This window comes from Hyaena hyaena, unplaced genomic scaffold (genome assembly GCF_003009895.1).
Source record: "Hyaena hyaena isolate Hyena2069 unplaced genomic scaffold, ASM300989v1 scaffold_387, whole genome shotgun sequence".
NCBI classification, from domain to species: Eukaryota; Metazoa; Chordata; class Mammalia; order Carnivora; family Hyaenidae; genus Hyaena; species Hyaena hyaena.
In genome coordinates this window covers 797,306-815,967 of record NW_024081019.1, presented here as the reverse complement: position 1 = coordinate 815,967, position 18,662 = coordinate 797,306, and the positions used below count along the sequence as shown (strand labels likewise).

At 40.6% G+C, this 18,662-nt stretch overlaps 1 protein-coding gene across 3 annotated transcripts in view; it reads left to right on the top strand.

The window, feature by feature from the left end:
• Positions 1 to 17,071, top strand: part of AVL9 (AVL9 cell migration associated) — a 71,264-nt gene extending 54,193 nt beyond the window's left edge. For 2 of the 3 annotated variants that reach the window (XM_039251146.1, XM_039251148.1), the window contains 6 exons: positions 2,026 to 2,160; positions 4,143 to 4,362; positions 6,870 to 6,987; positions 9,647 to 9,700; positions 10,175 to 10,263; positions 13,169 to 17,071. In XM_039251146.1, coding sequence (XP_039107077.1) covers positions 2,026 to 2,160; positions 4,143 to 4,362; positions 6,870 to 6,987; positions 9,647 to 9,700; positions 10,175 to 10,263; positions 13,169 to 13,284 — 732 coding nt within the window. In that variant the 3' untranslated portion in view covers positions 13,285 to 17,071. The remainder of the gene's footprint in view (positions 1 to 2,025; positions 2,161 to 4,142; positions 4,363 to 6,869; positions 6,988 to 9,646; positions 9,701 to 10,174; positions 10,264 to 13,168) is intronic. The other variant, XM_039251147.1, reaches the window with a different exon arrangement.
• The last annotated feature ends 1,591 nt before the right edge of the window (positions 17,072 to 18,662 follow it).

Below are 18,662 nucleotides of genomic sequence, written 5' to 3'. Positions count from 1 at the left end.
CATTTGGTTCCCTGCCCATGAATAGTTAGGATTCGAATCTTTTGCTGCTATAGTAAATAAGCCTGCAATAAATAACTCTTTACAAATCTCACATGTGAGCAGGTGTATCTATAGGCTAATATAAGAAATAGAATGCTGGTAAGAAGCATACATGTAGTTTTTTAAGGAATATAATTTTTTAATATTTTTAAAGGCTTTGAACTATTGATTTCTTAAAACCTGTTTCTTTGTTTTCGTGCTGTTGTAATATATAAAGAGCACTCAATAGTGTAATATTTTTGTTTAGAAACAGGTATTTGGGGTCAGGGGAGTCTGTTTTTAAATACATAGCTGACAAAGTAAAGCATGAATCCTCAGCCTTACCAGCTGAGTGATTCTGAATGAGGAACAGGGGTCTTTACAGCCTTTAGTCCCAAGAGAGGCATGGGTTGAGAAGCATTGTACTGAGTATCTCTGATGCATAAACGGGAGGGTTATTTCTGCTGTTCCTGTTGGTCAGCATTAAAAAAAAATTTTTTTTTAATGTTTTATTTCTGAGAGAGAGAGAGCGTGAGCAGGGGAGGGTCAGAGAGAGAGAGAGAGAGATACAGAATCTGAAGCAGGCTCCAGGTTCTGAGCTGTCAGCACAGAGCCCAACGCGGGGCTCGAACCCCCGAACCATGAGATCACAACCTGAGCCGAAGTCGGACGCTTAACCGACTGAGCCACCCAGGCGCCCCAGTCAGCATTTTATTGAATGGAGAAAGATAACTGTGACAAAAAAGAATAAAAGTAGGTTACTGGATCTATATTCCAAACTTTTGGAAGTCTTCTCTCCCATATTATTTAACAACAACCTGTTAGGTATAAAGCACATCATAGGACGCAATGAGGAACATGAAGCAAAAAGAGATGCCTCCTGCCCTCAAAAATAAGCCATCACCCAGAGAACGCTCCCTAGTTCGGTATTTGTTTAAAAAGTGATGAGAAGTAAGAAAGTAAAACTGTCACAGGACTTGAGATTGAAAACGAGTCTGCCCTCCTGGCTTCATACGCAAGTTATGCCACTTGGATATCTATTTTGGTTGACAATCTTCCAACAGAAATGCCATATTGTTCTTCATTGCATCATTGCAGCGTTAACACCTTTATTTCTTAGGAAATATGCTGCCTTTTGTACACATAACTGCCTGCTGTGGTTTGGCAATTCGACTATAATTTTCGGGGCTGTATTTTCAAATACAGTTCAAACATAAGTTAATTAAACATACAGCTACTGCGGGGCGCCTGGGTGGCTTAGTCGGTTAAGCGCCCGACTTTCGCTTAGGCCATGATCTCTCGGTTCGTGGGTTCGAGCCCCGCGTCAGGCTCTGTGCTGACTGCCAGCTCAGAGCCTGGAGCCTATTTCAGTCTGTGACTCCCTCTCTCTCTGACTCTCCCCTGCTCACGCTGTCTCTTTCTCTCTCTCTCTCTCTCTCCTAGAAATAAATAAAACATTTAAAAAAAAAATACAGCTACTGCAAGTGTCTTTTTTTTCTTTAAATATGTAGCAAATACCTTGAAACAGTTTTGCATGATTTTTAACAATAGGGCAAAGTAAACAAATGCCAGATGCAGTGCCTTGCTATTCTCATTAACAGTATGTCGCTGGTTATGTATTTTCAAGTTTTCCTGGAAGAACTAACAGCTTTCTACTAAGCAACATACTTTTTTAATGGGCTTAATGTTTCATTTCCTAACTGAAAAGGTCCAGTTCATTAGTTACTGTGGAAGCTTTTAAGTTGAACTGAGAACAAAGTGGTCACGTAAGACAATTTCCATGTTAAACCACTGCACCTGGAAAAGGTTAGCGATTGACTGGACTCCATGCAGTCAAGATCCAAGTCTCCCTGGAATTGTGCTGTAGTGAGTCTGATCAACACTGTGCTAGGGATGGTGTGGCAGTGGGGCAAGTTTGGGAGTTTCTTTTCCTACTGTGGGCTCTCTAGCTTGAAAAGAGGTGGCTACCCCATTACTGATATGATCTATCACTCTTGTAACTCGTAGGGGTATCTGTGTCTGCCTTACATGGCACTGCAGCAGCACCATCTCCTCTCTGATGTCACCGTGCGTGGATTTGTTGCTGGGGCGACTAACATCCTCTTCCGACAACAGAAGCACCTCAGCGATGCCATTGTGGAGGTAGGTAAAAATTCCTGTCCCATGCATTCTGCACACCTTAGGTATATTCACTGATCTAATTCTCATAACAGTCTGTGAGCTGGATATTGTTGTCCAGATCTTAACACGTATGGAAGCTATGGAGCAGAGAAATCAAATGGCTACTAAGTGGGTGACCCAGGATTGTAAGCCAGGCAGTCTGGACCCACTACGATGTCAGAATTAAATGTGTTTATTGTTGAAATAATTAAATATTTCTAGCCTGTTTAATATGTTCCTGATATCGAGGAAGGAGATACAGATAAATATTTGATGTTCACATATGAGAAATTTAAATCATTTGTTCACTTTTATAATTGAAGTAGTTGTGGGGTTTTTTTGGTTTTTTTTGTTTGTTTGTTTGTTTTTAATTTCACCCAGCTTGGATTTTTACAGGTTCTTTTTTTATAAAAACTTTTTTGGAAGGCGCCTGGGTGGCTCAGTCAGTTGAATGTCCAATTCTTGATCTTGTGTCAGGTCATGATTTGTGAGTTCGTGCCCCCCTTTGGGCTCTGTGCTAGCAGTGCAGAGCCTGCTTGAGATTCTCTGCCCCTCCATCTTCCCTCCATGTCTGTCTGTCTGTCTCTCTCTTGCAAAAATAAACATAAACAAATCTTTAAAAATTTTTTTAAAAATAAGACTTTTTTTTTAAATGTATGTTTATTTTGTATGTGAGAAAGAAAAAGTATGAGCAGAGGAGGGGCAGAGAGAGTGAGAGAGAGAATTGCAAGCAGGCTCCATGCCCAGTGCAGAGCCCGACACAGGGCTAGATCTCACAACTGAGAAACTATGACCTGAGCTGAAATCAAGAGTCAGACACTTAACCAACTGAACCACCCAAGCACCCCATATTGTATTTAATACAAAGTACCAAAATGTGCTTTATGGGAAAATGTTTATAGTATAATAAATGAAAAATCGGGGGTCCTAATTTTGAGGGGGAAAAAGAAAATAGGCCCACATCTTCCAAGGCAGAGGGTAAAGATGGAGGGATAGCAGAGTTGCTTCAGCATTGCTGGTTATGTTTTGGTTCTGCAGTTGGTTGCTGGATTCATAGTTATGTGATTTATTATTGTATTTCAGAACTAGCCTGGAAATGGGGCGCCTGGGTGGCTTAGTCGGTTAAACGTCCGACTTTCACTTAGGTCATGATCTCGCGGTTCGTGGGTTCGAGCCCCACGTCGGGCTCTGTGCTGACTGCCAGCTCAGAGCCTGGAGCCTGTTTCAGTCTGTGACTCCCTCTCTCTCTGACCCTCCCCTGCTCACACTGTCTCTCTCTCTCCTAGAAATAAATAATAAAAAAAAAAACATTAAAAAAAAAAAAGAACTAGCCTGGAAGTTATATATATATATGTTTGTATGTCAAATATTATATAATAGGAATATTCCAAAGTATCTGTGTACTTGAAGTATTTCTAGGAACTGTACTTACAAATTATGTTTATTTCTGGTTGTCTGACAAAGGTAATTTTTACCACACATTACCATTTTCTAAGATGTTTAGAATCAACATACATTATTTTTATAACTCAGAATCAAATGTTTATGCATGTGTTTTCTAAAACCACAAAATGAGGATTTTTGAAGTAAAGAAAAAAACTTCAGTGTAAAAATTGTCTCTCAGCCTCACTTTTTGAGACTGCTGTTTTTCGTATTTTCTTATTTCCAGCTTTAGCTAGTTACTCTTTTAAAGTGTGGCATAGGGGCACCTGGGTGGCTCAGTCAGTTAAGTGTCCAACTTCGGCTCAGCTCATGCACTCACAGTTCATGGGTGGGAGCCTCGCATCGGTATCTGTGCTGACAGCCAGCTCAGAGCCTGGAGCCTGTTTCAGATTCTGTGTCTCCCTCTCTCTTCCCCTCCCCTGCTAGCACTCTGTCTCAGAAATAAACATTAAAAAATAAATAAGTGGCATGGATATCTGCGTGAATGCCCAGACTCTGACTTGCACCTGGGTACCCTCTAGGTGGAAGAGGCTCTGATCCAGATCCACGATCCAGAACTCAGGAAACTGCTTAACCCAACCACTGCAGACCTCAGGTTCGCAGATTACCTAGTGAGGCACGTGACGGAGAACCGAGATGACGTCTTCCTGGATGGCACAGGCTGGGAGGGAGGCGATGAATGGATCCGAGCCCAGTTTGCAGTCTACATCCATGCTCTGCTGGCCGCCACACTGCAGTTAGGTAAGGAGCACACAGCCAGTTTTCCCTTTTGTAATCTTTGTGATGTTTTGAATTGCATAAGAAGTACATTTTCATTTTGAAACCTTATCTGTTACTCCCTCATACAGAGATAACTGCTCTCAGCATTTTGAGTACTTTATACCCTCCCAGACCTTTTTCCGTGTATATGTCTTGGGTTTTAGTTTTGTGGTATTTGTGATGATCCTTTTACAAAAGTGGATCCCGTTTCAAATGTTTTTTTGAAACTTAGCTTTTCTTTATTTAAAAAAAAAAAAATTATCAAGACGGTAAATCCAGGTCTTCGTCACTTTCACATGGCTGCTTAGTGCTCTGCCATATGGAAGGAAGGACATGTCAGGATCTGGGGGCTATTTGTAAACGCTGCTTACATGTTTTTAAGATATGTAAAGGGAGTAAAGAAATATAAAAGGTAGAAATCACTGGAAATCATATTCCCAATAGTTAAGCCTCCAAATTTCCCATTCTAAGAAATATTATTCCTACTAAGTGGTTGAGGTGGAACAGGTAAAAGTCTCACTCCTGTGTTCTCATTCCCCATAGAGGAGAAAATCTATAAGAGCAAATGAAGCTCTACAGTGAGCTTTTGCAACGTGATCGCCTACCACCATAGATATGTAGCAAAGATTCGGTAGATTTTTGTTGTTGTTAAAAGAGTGTTGAGCTTTTGTTTTTCCTTTTTTTCTAATCACCTCTGCCACTGTTTAGGGGAAGTTTTTAAAAATGTGGTGAAATACACATAACCTAAAACTTACCATCTTAGCCGTTTATAGGTACCTAGTTCCACAGTAACATTAAGTACATTCACATTGTCCTATCAGTAGATGTTGTAATCAGCTCCACCACTGCCTCCTCTCAGGTTAGTTCTTCATGAAGCATGTGTGGCATTTGAAGCCCAGGGTTTGGGTGTGTTCTTCATTTGTAAAGGAACTCTCTGGAGCAAGTCCTCATTTGTTAATGGGATATTTTTAAATATCTGCCTCTTCTACAGATTTAGTGGCTGAGACACCAAGACTAAATGCTCAAGTTCAGACTCATTCAATAATCTAGTAAGAAAACCCCAGTCTCCACCAGTCATGTTAGCCTCATGAGTAATTTCCATTTTAAAAATATTTGCCCTGATAGCTGTAAGTGCTGAATAATAGTAGTAACCTTAAAATATATATAAAATAAAAATAAAACGAAAGGAGTAGGCTTTTTTTTTTTTTTATTTTTTTTAACATTTTATATGTGCAGAGAACTGTTTTATTGTGAGCACTTTATGTCTACTAACTCATTTCAACCTCAGAACAATCCTGGAGGTAGATACCTTGTCATCTTTTTACAGGGGAGGCAGTGAGGCCCAGAAAGGTTAAATGGCTTGCTTATCCATCTGGTAGAGACTGAGCTATGATTTAAACTCAAATAATCTGGCCCATGCTGCTGTTAAAGGAGATTCAGCCTAGTGAACTATTTGAGGAGTATGTTCTTAAAAGAAGTTCCTTACATTGCATTTGGACCCATGTATGTGTACATGCCTTTCTTTTTTCCCAGCAACAAAACTCATATTTCCCCTTCAAAGCAAGCAACTTATAGTTAGTTTGCGAAGAAAAAGCCATTTGAATCCATTCTCCAAACATTTTCTATTCTAAGCAGCACAAATGCTCTATTAAAGCTTCCTCATGATAATAAAAAAGCCGAGGGCACCTGGATGGCTAAGTCAGTTAAGGTTAAATGTCTGACTTTGGCTCAGGTCATGATCTCACAGTCTGAGTTCGAGCCCCACATTGGGCTCTGTGCTGACAGCTCAGAGCCTGGAACCTGCTTCGGATTCTGATCTCTCTCTCTCTCTCTCTCTCTCTCTCTCTCTCTCTCTCTCTGCCTCTCTCAAAAATAAATACACATTAAAGAAATTTAACTGAAAAGTTTTCAACATTAAATTTGAAAATTCCTTTGTTATTTTAAGTAAAATAACAGTGAAATGCTTCGAGATGAAAGAATTTCACCAAATATTGTGATAAAGTCCAAAGAAGAAATAAGTGACTAAAAGAACCAATTCATGTATTCGTTCTAATTTTTAATAGAAAAATGACAATTTGTGAAAAGACAGATGTTCTAATTGCCTACTCCATATGTATACATCAATACATTTACTGTCTAGCCTACAGTTTTTGTTTAATAAATAATATTGTGTCTCCTCACCTTGGTAAGGAGAACATGGAAATATTTTGGAATTATAAGGAACCTTAGAATATATCTGGCTCAATCCTCTTATTTTCCGGTTAGGAAAATGAAGTTCTGAGTGATTAAGTGACTTGCCAAAGGCCACATAGCTTCTTAACAGGATTTCTGGAACTAGACCCAAGTTTCCTGATATCTGGTAGGCTATCTCCCCTATAAAGCAGGGGGGTGGAGGGGACAACGCCATTCCTTCACCCTTTTTTGGTTGTGAATTTTCACATCCCTGACTGGCTACAGTTCAGCTCAACTTTCAAATATTTACTTGACAGATAATGAAAAGATATTATCGGACTATGGGACAACCTTCGTTACAGCATGGAAGAATACTCACAACTACAGGGTGTGGAACAGCAACAAGCATCCGGCACTTGCGGAAATAAATCCAAAGTAAGCACATCCGAAGATTGATAGTGCATAACGTGGTGGGTTTACTAAGTGTGCCCCAGTGTAAAGAAGGGTTGTATTTTAATTTTGATGACATGGTGAATATCTCCAAAAATCTCCTTTGAGTAAATTATAAAATCCCAGATACAGAGAAGCAGCTGAAAACTGCTTCCCTGTTCTTCTTACACAAAAAGCTGTAGACATTTTTGGAAGGATTTCCATTTCTCCCAGATCTTGGCATAATTCAGAAGAGGAAGCCTTGGCACATGGTGATGCCATGTGATACATGATAGATCTTCCCTCCTTTTCCTTGGATCTGTGCTTTAGCAGAATGGTCAAACCAGGTAGCAACCTTGAAGGAAATACCAAGAGGTTAAAACTGAGAGGTTATTTTAAAACATGAAGTGTGAAAAAGCTAAAGGTGATATTTGAACTCCTTAGGTGTGTGGTCAAACCTAGTTTCCACCACAGATTGATTCTAAAATCCTACAGAATGTAATACCTGTCACAATATTGAATGTTCACAGACTTTATCCATGTAGGCCTAAAAGACATTTAAATATACCTTGGAGTGGGGCCATTATGAAATGATGCTATCTTTGAATGGAACACAGGAGTCTAAGGAGACCTGTTGATAAAATCTGTACGGTAGTACCCCCTTATCTGTGGCTTCACTTTCCAGTTGCAGTTACCCCGGGCCACTCACAATCTGGAAGCAAATGATCTTTTTTGTGATGTATCATCAGGTCAGTAGCAATCAAATGCTACATCACAGTACTTAACATCCTTCACCTCACTTCATCTCATCACGTAGGCATTTTATCAGCTCCCATCAGCACAAGAGAAGGAGGGGTGAGTGCATTGCAAGAAGAGATTTCAGAGAGAGAAAGAGAGACCACGTTCACGTAACTTTGATTACATTGAATAGTTATAACTGTTCTGTTCTATCATTTTTGTTAATTTCTTGCTGTGCCTAATTTATAAATTAAACTTTATCGTAGGTATGTATGAACAGAAAAAACATACGATATGTAGGTTTTGGTACTGTGTTTTCAGGCATCTACTGGGGATCTCAGAGTGTATCCTCTGCAGATAAGGGAGAACTCTGGTATATCCTGAGAACTTCTTTTCTAAATTAAACTATTAAAATGTTTTTGTTTTGATGATCAGACTGTTTATCAAGTATACACTGAACATTTATTTTCATTTGTATTTTAAACTCCTGAGAGTTGGACAAAAATCGACTTTGTACTGACTACCATATTATTTGGGAGGTAGAGTTAACTAGACTGGGAATGTGATTTAAGTGGTGCTGTGAAGAATGTTTCCTCTCCCTCCCCCCAGAATCCAGATATTTATGTCGTAGTAACTTGGGGAAGCGTCTGCAAGGATGAAATGTACCGGGGTTGTGAAGAACATGTCTGTTAACCTTTATATCATCTACCAGGAAAAATCACTAGGTTTAGCAGTGATTTTGGTGAATTTAATCATCACGCTGGGCTGTAGCAGAAACCTGTGTTGCCATTTGAATGTGGTAAAAACAGAATTAAAAGGCAAAAACATCTTAATAGTATTAAATGAAAGAGTTAAGAGTTCAGAGTATTCTTCCTCACTACCCACAAGGCCTATATTTTAAAGAGTGATGAAGGGAAGCATGTAAGTTTGTTTGCCTTGTGGCCCTCACTGTGGTGGAGGTGGGGGGTCCACTGTGACCATCCACAGTGTGGCATGCAGGGCCATCTGGTCTCCTCCTCTGGTGCTGCCTACTTACATCCTGGTCAGATCTTTATCCAGTCTGCATCTGCTGTGGTGTCTCTAATTTGAACCAGCTCTACACATTCTAATGCAACTTCATAAGAGGCTTAGCTGGGTGGGCTTTAAAGGATTCTGAGACTGGGGTGCCTGGGTGGCTCAGTCAGTTAAGCATCTGACTTCAGCTCAGGTCATAATCTCATGGTTCCTGAATTCAAGCCCCTTGTTGGGCTGACAGCTCAGAATCTGGAGCCTGCTGATAAAATCAGATTCTGTGTCTCCCTCTCTCTGCCCCTCCCCTGCTTGCACTCTGTCTTTCTCGCTCTCAAAAATAAATAAAACATTTAAAAATAAATAAAATAAAGGACTCTGAGATCGTAGTTTTAAAACTGTGTAAATAGGGGCGCCTGGATGGTGGCTCAGTTGTCCAACTTTTCATTCAGCTCCAGTCATGATCTCAGTTTGTGAGTTTGAGCCCGCATGGGGATCTTTACTGACAGTGTGAGCCTGCTTGGGGTTCTGTCTTTCCCTCTCTCTGCCTCTTCCCCAATCATGCTGTCTCTGTCTCTCTCAAAAACAAACAAATAAGCATCAGTTTTTTTTTAAGTTTAAGCCCAACCCCAGACCAGATAAATCAGAACATTAGTGTAGCATTAACAAACCTCTTTCTTACCCACCACACTCTAAGAAAAAAAAAAAAAACACCACCTTTTTACAAGTGAGGAAGTAAGCCAGAGAGGCTCCCGAGACTGTAAGTAGAGAGCTATGATCAAAGCCCTCTTGTCACATTTAGAGCACCGCCACCCAGCTGAGTCACCCCTGCAAGGTTTACTGATACTTTCTTGTGACAGCTCTGTTTTGAAGCTTTATTGGTAAAATTAGTCTAATAGACTCAAACTTTGTTTTGCAGTCATCCTTTTCAAGGCCAGTACTCAGTGTCAGACATGAAGTTAAGATTCTCACAGTGAGTATTTAGAGAAAAAAACTAGGAAAATTTTTATGTCTGAGTTTATGCCATGTGTTTCATTGCTAATTAGGAATTGTTTTTCTCCACTTGATAGACTTGTGCTTCAAATAGTAACCAAATATGTGCATAACATTCTTCAGCTCAGCAGTGTGTACGTTTCAGAGTGAAAACACTGCTGTTTCATAGAGAATGGTGTGAACTAATAACAGAGTTGCCATTTTTATTCTGGTAGAGGAACTTTAGCCAATCATAACTGCAGGAAGAATTAACCATGCATCCTTATGTCCTGTTTTTGGTTCATCTGCATGTTATTTTAGTAGTCTCTGAAAATGTACATGCTTAAAAGTTTACTAAATTAATTGATGCACAAATAATGTAGCTTCTTTCCTCAGTTCTTATTTGGGGGATGGTTACAGAGGGCGCTGTGTATGAATTTGTGTAATGTACTTAAAACTTCTTTGCTTTACTCAGTTCTGTTCAAAACAGTGAGCGTGGCAAAAAAATTGGGAACGTCATGGTCACAACCAGCCGAAATGTTGTACAAACAGGAAAAGCTGTTGGTAAGACATGCCCTTCGCCAGAAACAGATTAGAATCCTAACACATCTCTTCTCTATACTCTGGGTGTCACTGATAAAATCATAAGGTTGTAGAAACCTGTGTATCCTGTAATACAAGATTGTTGAATACAAAATTTGTTTTCGTGAAAACATTCACAAAATGTTAAAATTCTTGTGACATCAGGTAATGTCAAAGTTCAGCAAATTTTGCCACACCTGATGGACAGAGACCAATTTTCTGATGAATTCACTGTTCTCTTATAAGAATTCAAGTTTTATTGCAGTTTTGTCCCCATTTTCCTGAGCTGCCTGCATTTTTTTATAAGTAGTAGGACACCATAATAAAGCAGGCATTAGGAATGCCACTTTCTAAGGTATTACATACAATAAAGAAAATCAGTGAAATCATTTTTAAAAGATCAACATTATCCATAAAACCTTTATAGACTAATATGAAGAGAAAAATACAAATTACCAGTATTGGGAATGAAAGAGGGGACACCACTATAGATCTTACAGAAATTAAAAGGATTATAAGGGAATATCATGAATAACTTTATGCCAGTTTTTTGACAGTTTAGATGAATTATGCAGATACTTTCAAAGACTCGGGGTGCCTGGGTGACCCAGTTGGTTAAGCGTCGGACTTCGGCTCAGGTCATGATCTCGCAGTTTGTGGCTTTGAGCCCCGCGTCCAGTTCTGTGCTGGCTGCTCAAAGCCTGGAGCCTGTTTCAGATTCTATGTCTCCCTCTCTCTCTCTGCACCTCCCTCGCTCATGTTCTGCCTCTGTATCAAAAATAAAGTATTTAAAATAAAAAAAAACAAAGACTCAAATTGCCAGGGTGCCTGAGTGGCTCAGTCCGTTAAATGTCTGACTTCAGCTCAGGTCATGATCTCATGAGAGTTCAAGCCCCACATTGGGCTCACTGCTGTCAGCGCAGAACCTGCTTCAGATCCTCTATTCCCTCTCTTTGTCCCTCCACCCCAAAAATAAATAAGCATTTTTAAAAAAACCCTCAAGTTGCCAAAACTGATGCAATAAGTAATCGGGAATTTGAAATAGCCCTGTATCTAGTAAATAAATTGAATTAAAAATAAAAACCATGAAAAAAAATAAAAATAAAAACCATGCCATAAGGTTTTTTATTTAATCCAGGCTAAGATGGTTAGACTTCAGAATTTTATCCAATGCATAAGGAATAATACTAATTTTTAAAAAATTTTTTAGGTTTTATTTATTTTTGAGAGAGACAGGATGAGTGGGGGAAGGGCAGAGAATTCCAAGAACAGAGCCTGATGCAGGGCCCAAACTGATGAAACTATGAGATCGTGACCTGAGTCAAAACCAAGAGTCAGACGCTTAACTGACTGACCCATCCAGGTGCCCCAGGAATAATGCTAACTTTATGCAGACTCTTTCAGAATGTAGTGGGTGAGGTAGGATCCTCCCCAGTTCATCTAATGAGGCCAGTGTTACCTTGAGAACCGAAGCCAAATGGTAGCATGCTGTTCTATACATTCTGGTGCATGTAGCGTTCTTCACTTCAAACACTTTGCAGTTTGTTCCATATCCATTCTGAAAAAAGGTCTCATTCCTTTTCTATATTTTTAACTTTTTTATATCATTTCAGACTTAAATGGTGCAACAGTGTGCATGCTCCAGTCATCTCGGGTTCACCAATTATTTACATTTTGCCATATTTGCTTTGTCATATCAATATGTAGAAATACGTGCCATCTCCTTCCTTAGCTTCTTTGAAAGGTTGAGTGACCCTGTACGCAGTTCCGAAGCCCTGGGTTTATGTGATTTCTGTGTAGGTCTCAGCTGTGTCCCTAGAGTTAGGGTGAACGGCCTCATACGTACTGTGCATACCTGTTCCCTTTAGAAGACAAACATAGAGCACACAGCCCATCAGTGGGTCTGTTTTATTATAGGGGATGGAATGTAATATGTGAGCATTTCCATACAATGGTATGCATTTAACTTATTTTGAATTCTGTTTGAATTTAACTTACTTTTTAATAGAAAAATTCTACTTCATTATAGATACATGATGTCGACTGTTACTTCATTTTTAGTGATGCTGCTGCTAAGACCAGCTCTCTTCCCCACTTGCCTCTCTAAGAATAGCGGGAGTATATGATTCAACTGAAATAATTTCACTTGAACATTGACTTTTGAGATAAGGTTCTTTTAAAACAAAACAGACCTAAGGCAGATGGAGCAGTTGGCATCTTCACTTACGGGCAGCAGCATTTCAGATGAGAAAAGCACATTTCCTGAGAGCAGCCTCACCACTCTTGGCTGGGGAGGTGGTTATCAGTTATCAACTTGGACGTGAGTTCCCAAGAGCACAGAGTTCTTTTTCGGCACTCCCAGGTGATTCTGATGCACAGCCAGAGCTGTGTAGGAAGGAAGGAGCTGCTGACCACCTTCAGAACGAACACTTAGGAGAGTAGGCTCTTACACCCAGAGGTTACCTCGTTTCCTACTAGACATGCCCATGGAAAGGGAGTGTTTTGAAACTCAAAATTTAAATGGTATTTTAGTGGGGCGCGTGTTGGTTCAGTCAGTTAAGCATCGCACTTCGGCTCAGGTCATGGCCTCATGGTTCATGGGTTTGAGCCCCACGTCGGGCTCTGTGCTGACCGCTCAGAGCCTGGAGCCTGCTTCAATTCTGTGTCTCTATCTCTGCCCCTCCCCTGCTCATACTGTGTCTCTCTCTCTTTCAAAAATTTAAAAAAAAAATTTTTTTTTTTAATGTTTTAAATGGTATTTTAGTAACTATTAACATAGTGATGTGTGACAGTAAATGAATATTTATTCATTAGCATTGGTCTTTCAGTGTCTCTTAACAAAAGTGAAGACATTTTTCCTTTTGTTTTTCTTCTCCTCTCCCTCCAGGCCAGTCAGTTGGAGGAGCTTTTTCCAGTGCAAAGACAGCTATGTCTTCCTGGCTTTCCACTTTCACCAGTCCCGCCCCCCAGAGTCTCACTGAGCCGCCCGACGGGAAGCCCTGACAAGGTGTCCAGAGGCCGCTTTCGCTTCCTTAAGTTTAAGTGTTCCCTGTCTGTCTGCTGCTCCCAGACTGTTCCTCTTCATCGACCACAGGTCCACGGCAGGGGACCAGTACGTCGAACTGTTTACATGGACGGTTGCCCTCTGTCTAAACGAATGTCACAGGATGCTGGAAAGATGAAGTCGCAGCCATAGCGGGGATGGCTTTCCAGGTTGGGGGTTAAATTGACTACTTTTATTTCAGTCTGAGCCTGATTAAAACACAGAGTGAACCTTCTAATGAATTTTCAGTTCTGATATTCTACATTTGTTTACTGTAGAAAAGTTTTTACTTATGTAAATTTTGTTCTCTTTTGCTGTTTGAGTATCCAGATGGCCATTGTAATTTATACGTGGTAAAATTAAGTTATCTTCCTATTTTAATTTCTCTCAAGTTGGCCCTTAAAATGTGCTTATAAAGTTAAGGGGCCATATAGTCCAGCCCTTTGTTGTTATTTTGCTGATTGTATGGTGTTTTTTTGTTTGTTAGTTTTTCTACCTGCAAAACACATTTGTCAATTCACTGCCTCCCGGAAACGTGAAAGCCAGAGGCGGTAGTTCTGAGGATGAAGTGGTTTTTTTTACGTTTTTAGCTTATTCTTTCCCAGTCCTAAGCACTTGCTCTGAGGCCTCGAGAATGTCACAGTGGTGCTGGAGCAGTGTAACCAGGATGTGTATTTAGGGCAAGGCTTTAGAAGCCCCGGGTGTGAGTTCTGTCAACTCTAGGTATCTTGCAGTCTTTTACAAGCATTTTTTAACCCGCAGTTTGTGCCTTCTATTTCTTCTTTTGAACCGTTTCCCATTGGCCGTTTACAGACAGACAGGTTTTTTCTTAGTCTTGTTCTTCATTCAGCTTTTCAAGGCACTTGGCCTTTCTACTTCCCTGATGGATAATCCTCCAGTAATCAATCCCTACGCCATTATAAAAGTGCTCATAAAAGAAAAAACGAGATGATCCATAAATATTAAATACAAATCTCATCTTCACTCACATTTAGAAAAGCAAGAAGCAAGAGGAGAAAACCACAGGTGTGATACCAGTGTTGTTTCACAAAGGGTCTCGTTTCACCTAGATCCACACACGTGTGTGCTCTCTGCTGAAGACTTTATACAGCTGCCCCTCACGTGTCTGCCGCACGCAGCTCTCGTTTGCCCTTCAAGGGGACTTTGGATGGCTGTTCTCAGGGGGTACATACAGGGGCAGACTGTTTTCAGTAACAAAGGACACTTGGCAAATACATTATGAGTATGATCTACATATGATAGGGTGTGGGGAAAATAAGGGATCTAATTAAGAAGAACCCATGATTTTATTTGATTTATCCCTTACAAAATGATGTAAGAGGTAAATCCTTATAGGGCCTGTGAAATGGACATAAGGACATGATCTAAAGATCTCTAAAATTTCCTATTTGTGTTTTAACACAAGTCCAGGAAACGTAAAAGCGTGCTTCCTTTTGAGCACAATAACTCAAGAATTCAGTGATGATCAGTGAAAGGGCTTATTGTGAGAACTCTATTAATTCCACTTCTGCTGGGGAAGTTAGCCTTCTCAGGAAATACTATTTGAAGAGAAGAAAGTAATACCAAACAAAACCTTAAAAGGTACTTTAATCAGTGTTGCGCTGAGACTATAAGGAATTCATTCTAATATCCTGTTTCATGTGGCTGCATCATTAGTCGGAGTGTCTAGTGTGAGTGTGCAATTGTGAGCTGTCCACTGCCCAAGCTTCACGGTGCCAAGAGCACCTGCGAGGTGGGCCAGCGCACCGCTGGTCCATCCTGGAGTTTGGGTTGCGGGTTTGGGGTAGATTCTCATCTCTCACTGTTCAGCAGCAGGCCAGTCTGCACTTTGCTGTCCACTGAAGTAAAAATGGTTACATGAAATTAAACTTTGTTTTAGGATCATACCTTATGTGAACTTTCTATTAATTTTTCTAGTTAAGAGTTCAACTCTTGAGATGGTCATTTAACTGACTTTCCACATAAGTGAGTATCTCAAAAGATAGAGCTTTTGTCAGAGGAGTAGCCAAAAGACCATAATTATATATTTCCTTCAGGTTCTGGGAGGCATTAAAGTTTTCAGGGAGCATAAGCTAATACATTGTTGGTAGGGGCCCCCGGGGAAGCCAGCACAGTTGAAGGCAGGAAGCCTGTCCCCTTGTCCTGTGAGCCTGCATGTTTGTGACTTAGATTCCAGGCTTCAGCTGAGTGGCCAGCCCCAGAAGCCGCAGCCTCCCTGGTTTTGTGAGTCACGGGAGCCATCTTTGGACATTTTGCTGGTAAAGGTGGATGTTCTGCTTCGGCCCCGCTTGCTCCAGTGCTCTTGTGTCTAAGAACTGAATATTTGTCAGTAGGCCTGAAGGAGCTAGGGTCAGCCAGGCTTTTCCCGGGTGTGCCAGCCGCACAGACCGCATCTATAGCTTGGTGGTGGCCTTACTGCCATCTAGATAACTTAAAAGTAGTGCTGGGGAAAAGTCCCTGGCATGTAGTTCCTACTAAGTTGTTGAATGACAATTTACAAAGGGAAGGAAAAGAGTTGAGGCTACCAACTGCCCGTCCTGGGTTTAGTGAAGAGAAAAGTTTGCATGTCAGAGTGCGACTTAGAGTTATCTTGCGTGTGTATTTGACTCACATGACCAGGATGAATAGTCTGTCTCCAGTCCACTAGTGATTTACTAGTGCCCAAGCTCTAAAACAATCCTTAAAACTTTTGCTTTAAGAAACAGAACTATCTTCAGGCAGCAAACCAGAGCATAGGACATAATTTCCTCAATCTTATCTTGCTTTCTCAGTTCTATATTAAGCATTGGATTTTTTTTTTAACAATAATAATCCTTTAGAAATGCAAGGAAAAAGCAAATTTGGAAGGGAGAGAAGTTAGAAGTAAAAAAATTGAGGAACAAAGATACTTAAAATCTGAATGAAGGTATTCTGAGGATGTAGTATTTAATGTGCTCTAAAAGTTATAAGAAGTCTTTTACAGAGAAGTTAGAATTTTAATCTACTGGTTACAAATTTGAAAACAAAGTTATAATATTATCTCCCTGGCAGACAGCTTTTGTTCTTACTTTGATTTGTGGAAGTTTACAGCCCTTGTTTCCCTCTGGGCCTGGTGAGGAGTGGGGGAACACTCAGCTCAGTGAGGGGCAGTGGACTGATCTTGAACCGCATGAACTTTTATCTGTGTCAGCGGTTGGGGAAAGTAGCCTGTTAGGACAGTAGCTGCTAAACGTTGCCTAGTACTTTATCAGGGAGTTGGTTGGGACTCTTGAGGTGGTATTGACATTTGTATGCCACCAGAGGTGCCACGGCATTGGTGGCCTTTCCACCCAGGTCAGTGGTAGCCTTGAAAGCTGACAGGGAACACAGCCCCAGTTTCTAGAAGAGGATGGTCATTCTGTGCAACGCAGCGCGCCACTAGAGGAGTATTTCATTCCGAGTCTTTGGACTTCATGACATTGGAATTGTTTTTTCATAATTTCTAGCATTCCATAAATATTTGTCAAGGACAAAGAAAAGGAATGTGGATCTTTATTGTTTTCATATAAATAACTTTGTACACATGACTTCCTGCTTTCATATGAAGGGGAAGAAATTAGCTCCTCCCTTGTATGGTGACTCCAGAATTAAAAAGATTGTGCACGTATAGGGGTTGAGTCTATTTTGTAAAACTCTAATGATTTGTATTTCTGTGCTGTTCTAAAGTTTACCTTTTTACTTCTATTAATTAAAGATATAGAAACTATATATTTAAATCATGTAAATGGGACACAATTTAGGGTTTTTCCCCCAGTCTTTTCATCAGCTTCTCTCTCTCTCTCTCTCTCTCTCTCTCTCTCTCTCTCTCTCTCTCTCACACACACACTATGCTGCTCAAATTTTTTTGTGTGCAATATAAACATCTGAACATTTCAGTCAGGTACTGAGCCAGAAAAGGTAATTGAAGTTTTTTGGAAAGCTTCTGTGCTTAGAAAATATTTTGTTTTCTTGAAATACTAATAATTTATAGCTGGAAAAATAGGATCAAGATTCAACGTGTTTCAGACCACTTGGTCATTGGTTCCTAAATGTAGGAAGCATTTGATTAACAGGTTGGTGAAGGCATTTTAGTGGTCACAAAAATAGTTTAAATATTTGAGATTAAAGGCTTCCCACAAACCCTCTAAGAAAGTTTAGCTAAAGAATCTTAGAAAGTTTTCTCAGGAGTTTTAGCTGTGGCACACATTTCAATCAGAAAGATAGTTTCTCTTTGCTCTGGTAGGTTTATAATTTGTACTAGTTCTTTCTTTCTGTTGTCATTTGTTTAAAAAAAATGTTAAAATTATAAATCCCATCTAATCATAGTGAATTGTGAAAGTTCTGTATTTTTATTTTGAGGAAAAATAAGAATAAAAGTATCCTGTTTGTCCTGCACACAATCGTACTTGGCCTGTCTTTCTAGAAATACCCTTCATGCTGGCGTGTGGTCTCTGGCCTGCTCCACGGTTGGACAACAGTGCCAGCTTCCTGTAAGGAACCAGCGCACAGACTCAACTAGAGGACTCATTACTCCTTTAAACTCTCCTTTCGATATTATTTATGGTGGTGCCTCTATTTTTAAGGCGATGGCCTCTGCAGGAAGAGCCTCTTAGTTTCTGTGTAAGGCTAAGTGCACAAAGTATAACCAGAGACTGGTCGTGTGATATCACATGCTCACTGACAGAAACCTCTAGGGGAATAGAATGTTGTCACGAGCAGCCCGTTTTCCCACCAGGCCGGGTAAGCTCTGGCATAGCCCCTCAGCACTTCCACTGAGAGCTCCTGGCGTATTTGCATACGTATTTCCACATACTGCAGTGTTCTTACAGCTAGTCTACAACAGAGGAGCTTTGTGATGTGCTTCACAGGAGCAGACAGATTTCTTTGCCCCACGGGGATGTGCACTGACTTGAGTGCAGGGTTAATTTAAGGTACCCGTGTTCTCTGACCTGCACCATTAGCACCCTGGAGCTGATGAGGTATCTGGGGACAGTAGAGCTTGGCACCACCAGCATCTCCCCTTTTCCAAGGACCTCTGCCAACTGGGCATCAGGCTCTGCCATGGAGGGTAATGGTTCCCTCTCATCTCCAAGGTCGGAACTGTCTGTTCTTCACTCAGATAACATAGGAGTTGCAGTTACTGAATATGGTAACATCTAGGAGTGTGATTACAGAGCCTGTTTTTTCCCAAGGAACAGCCCTTCCTGAAGGTCCCCTCTGCCTGGGCTTAACCTCCCCGCACTCAGCACACTTTGTACGATGATGGAGTCAGAAGCCAGGGAGCGGCCTGGGGCAGGAGATCAGAATGGTTATGCTCTTT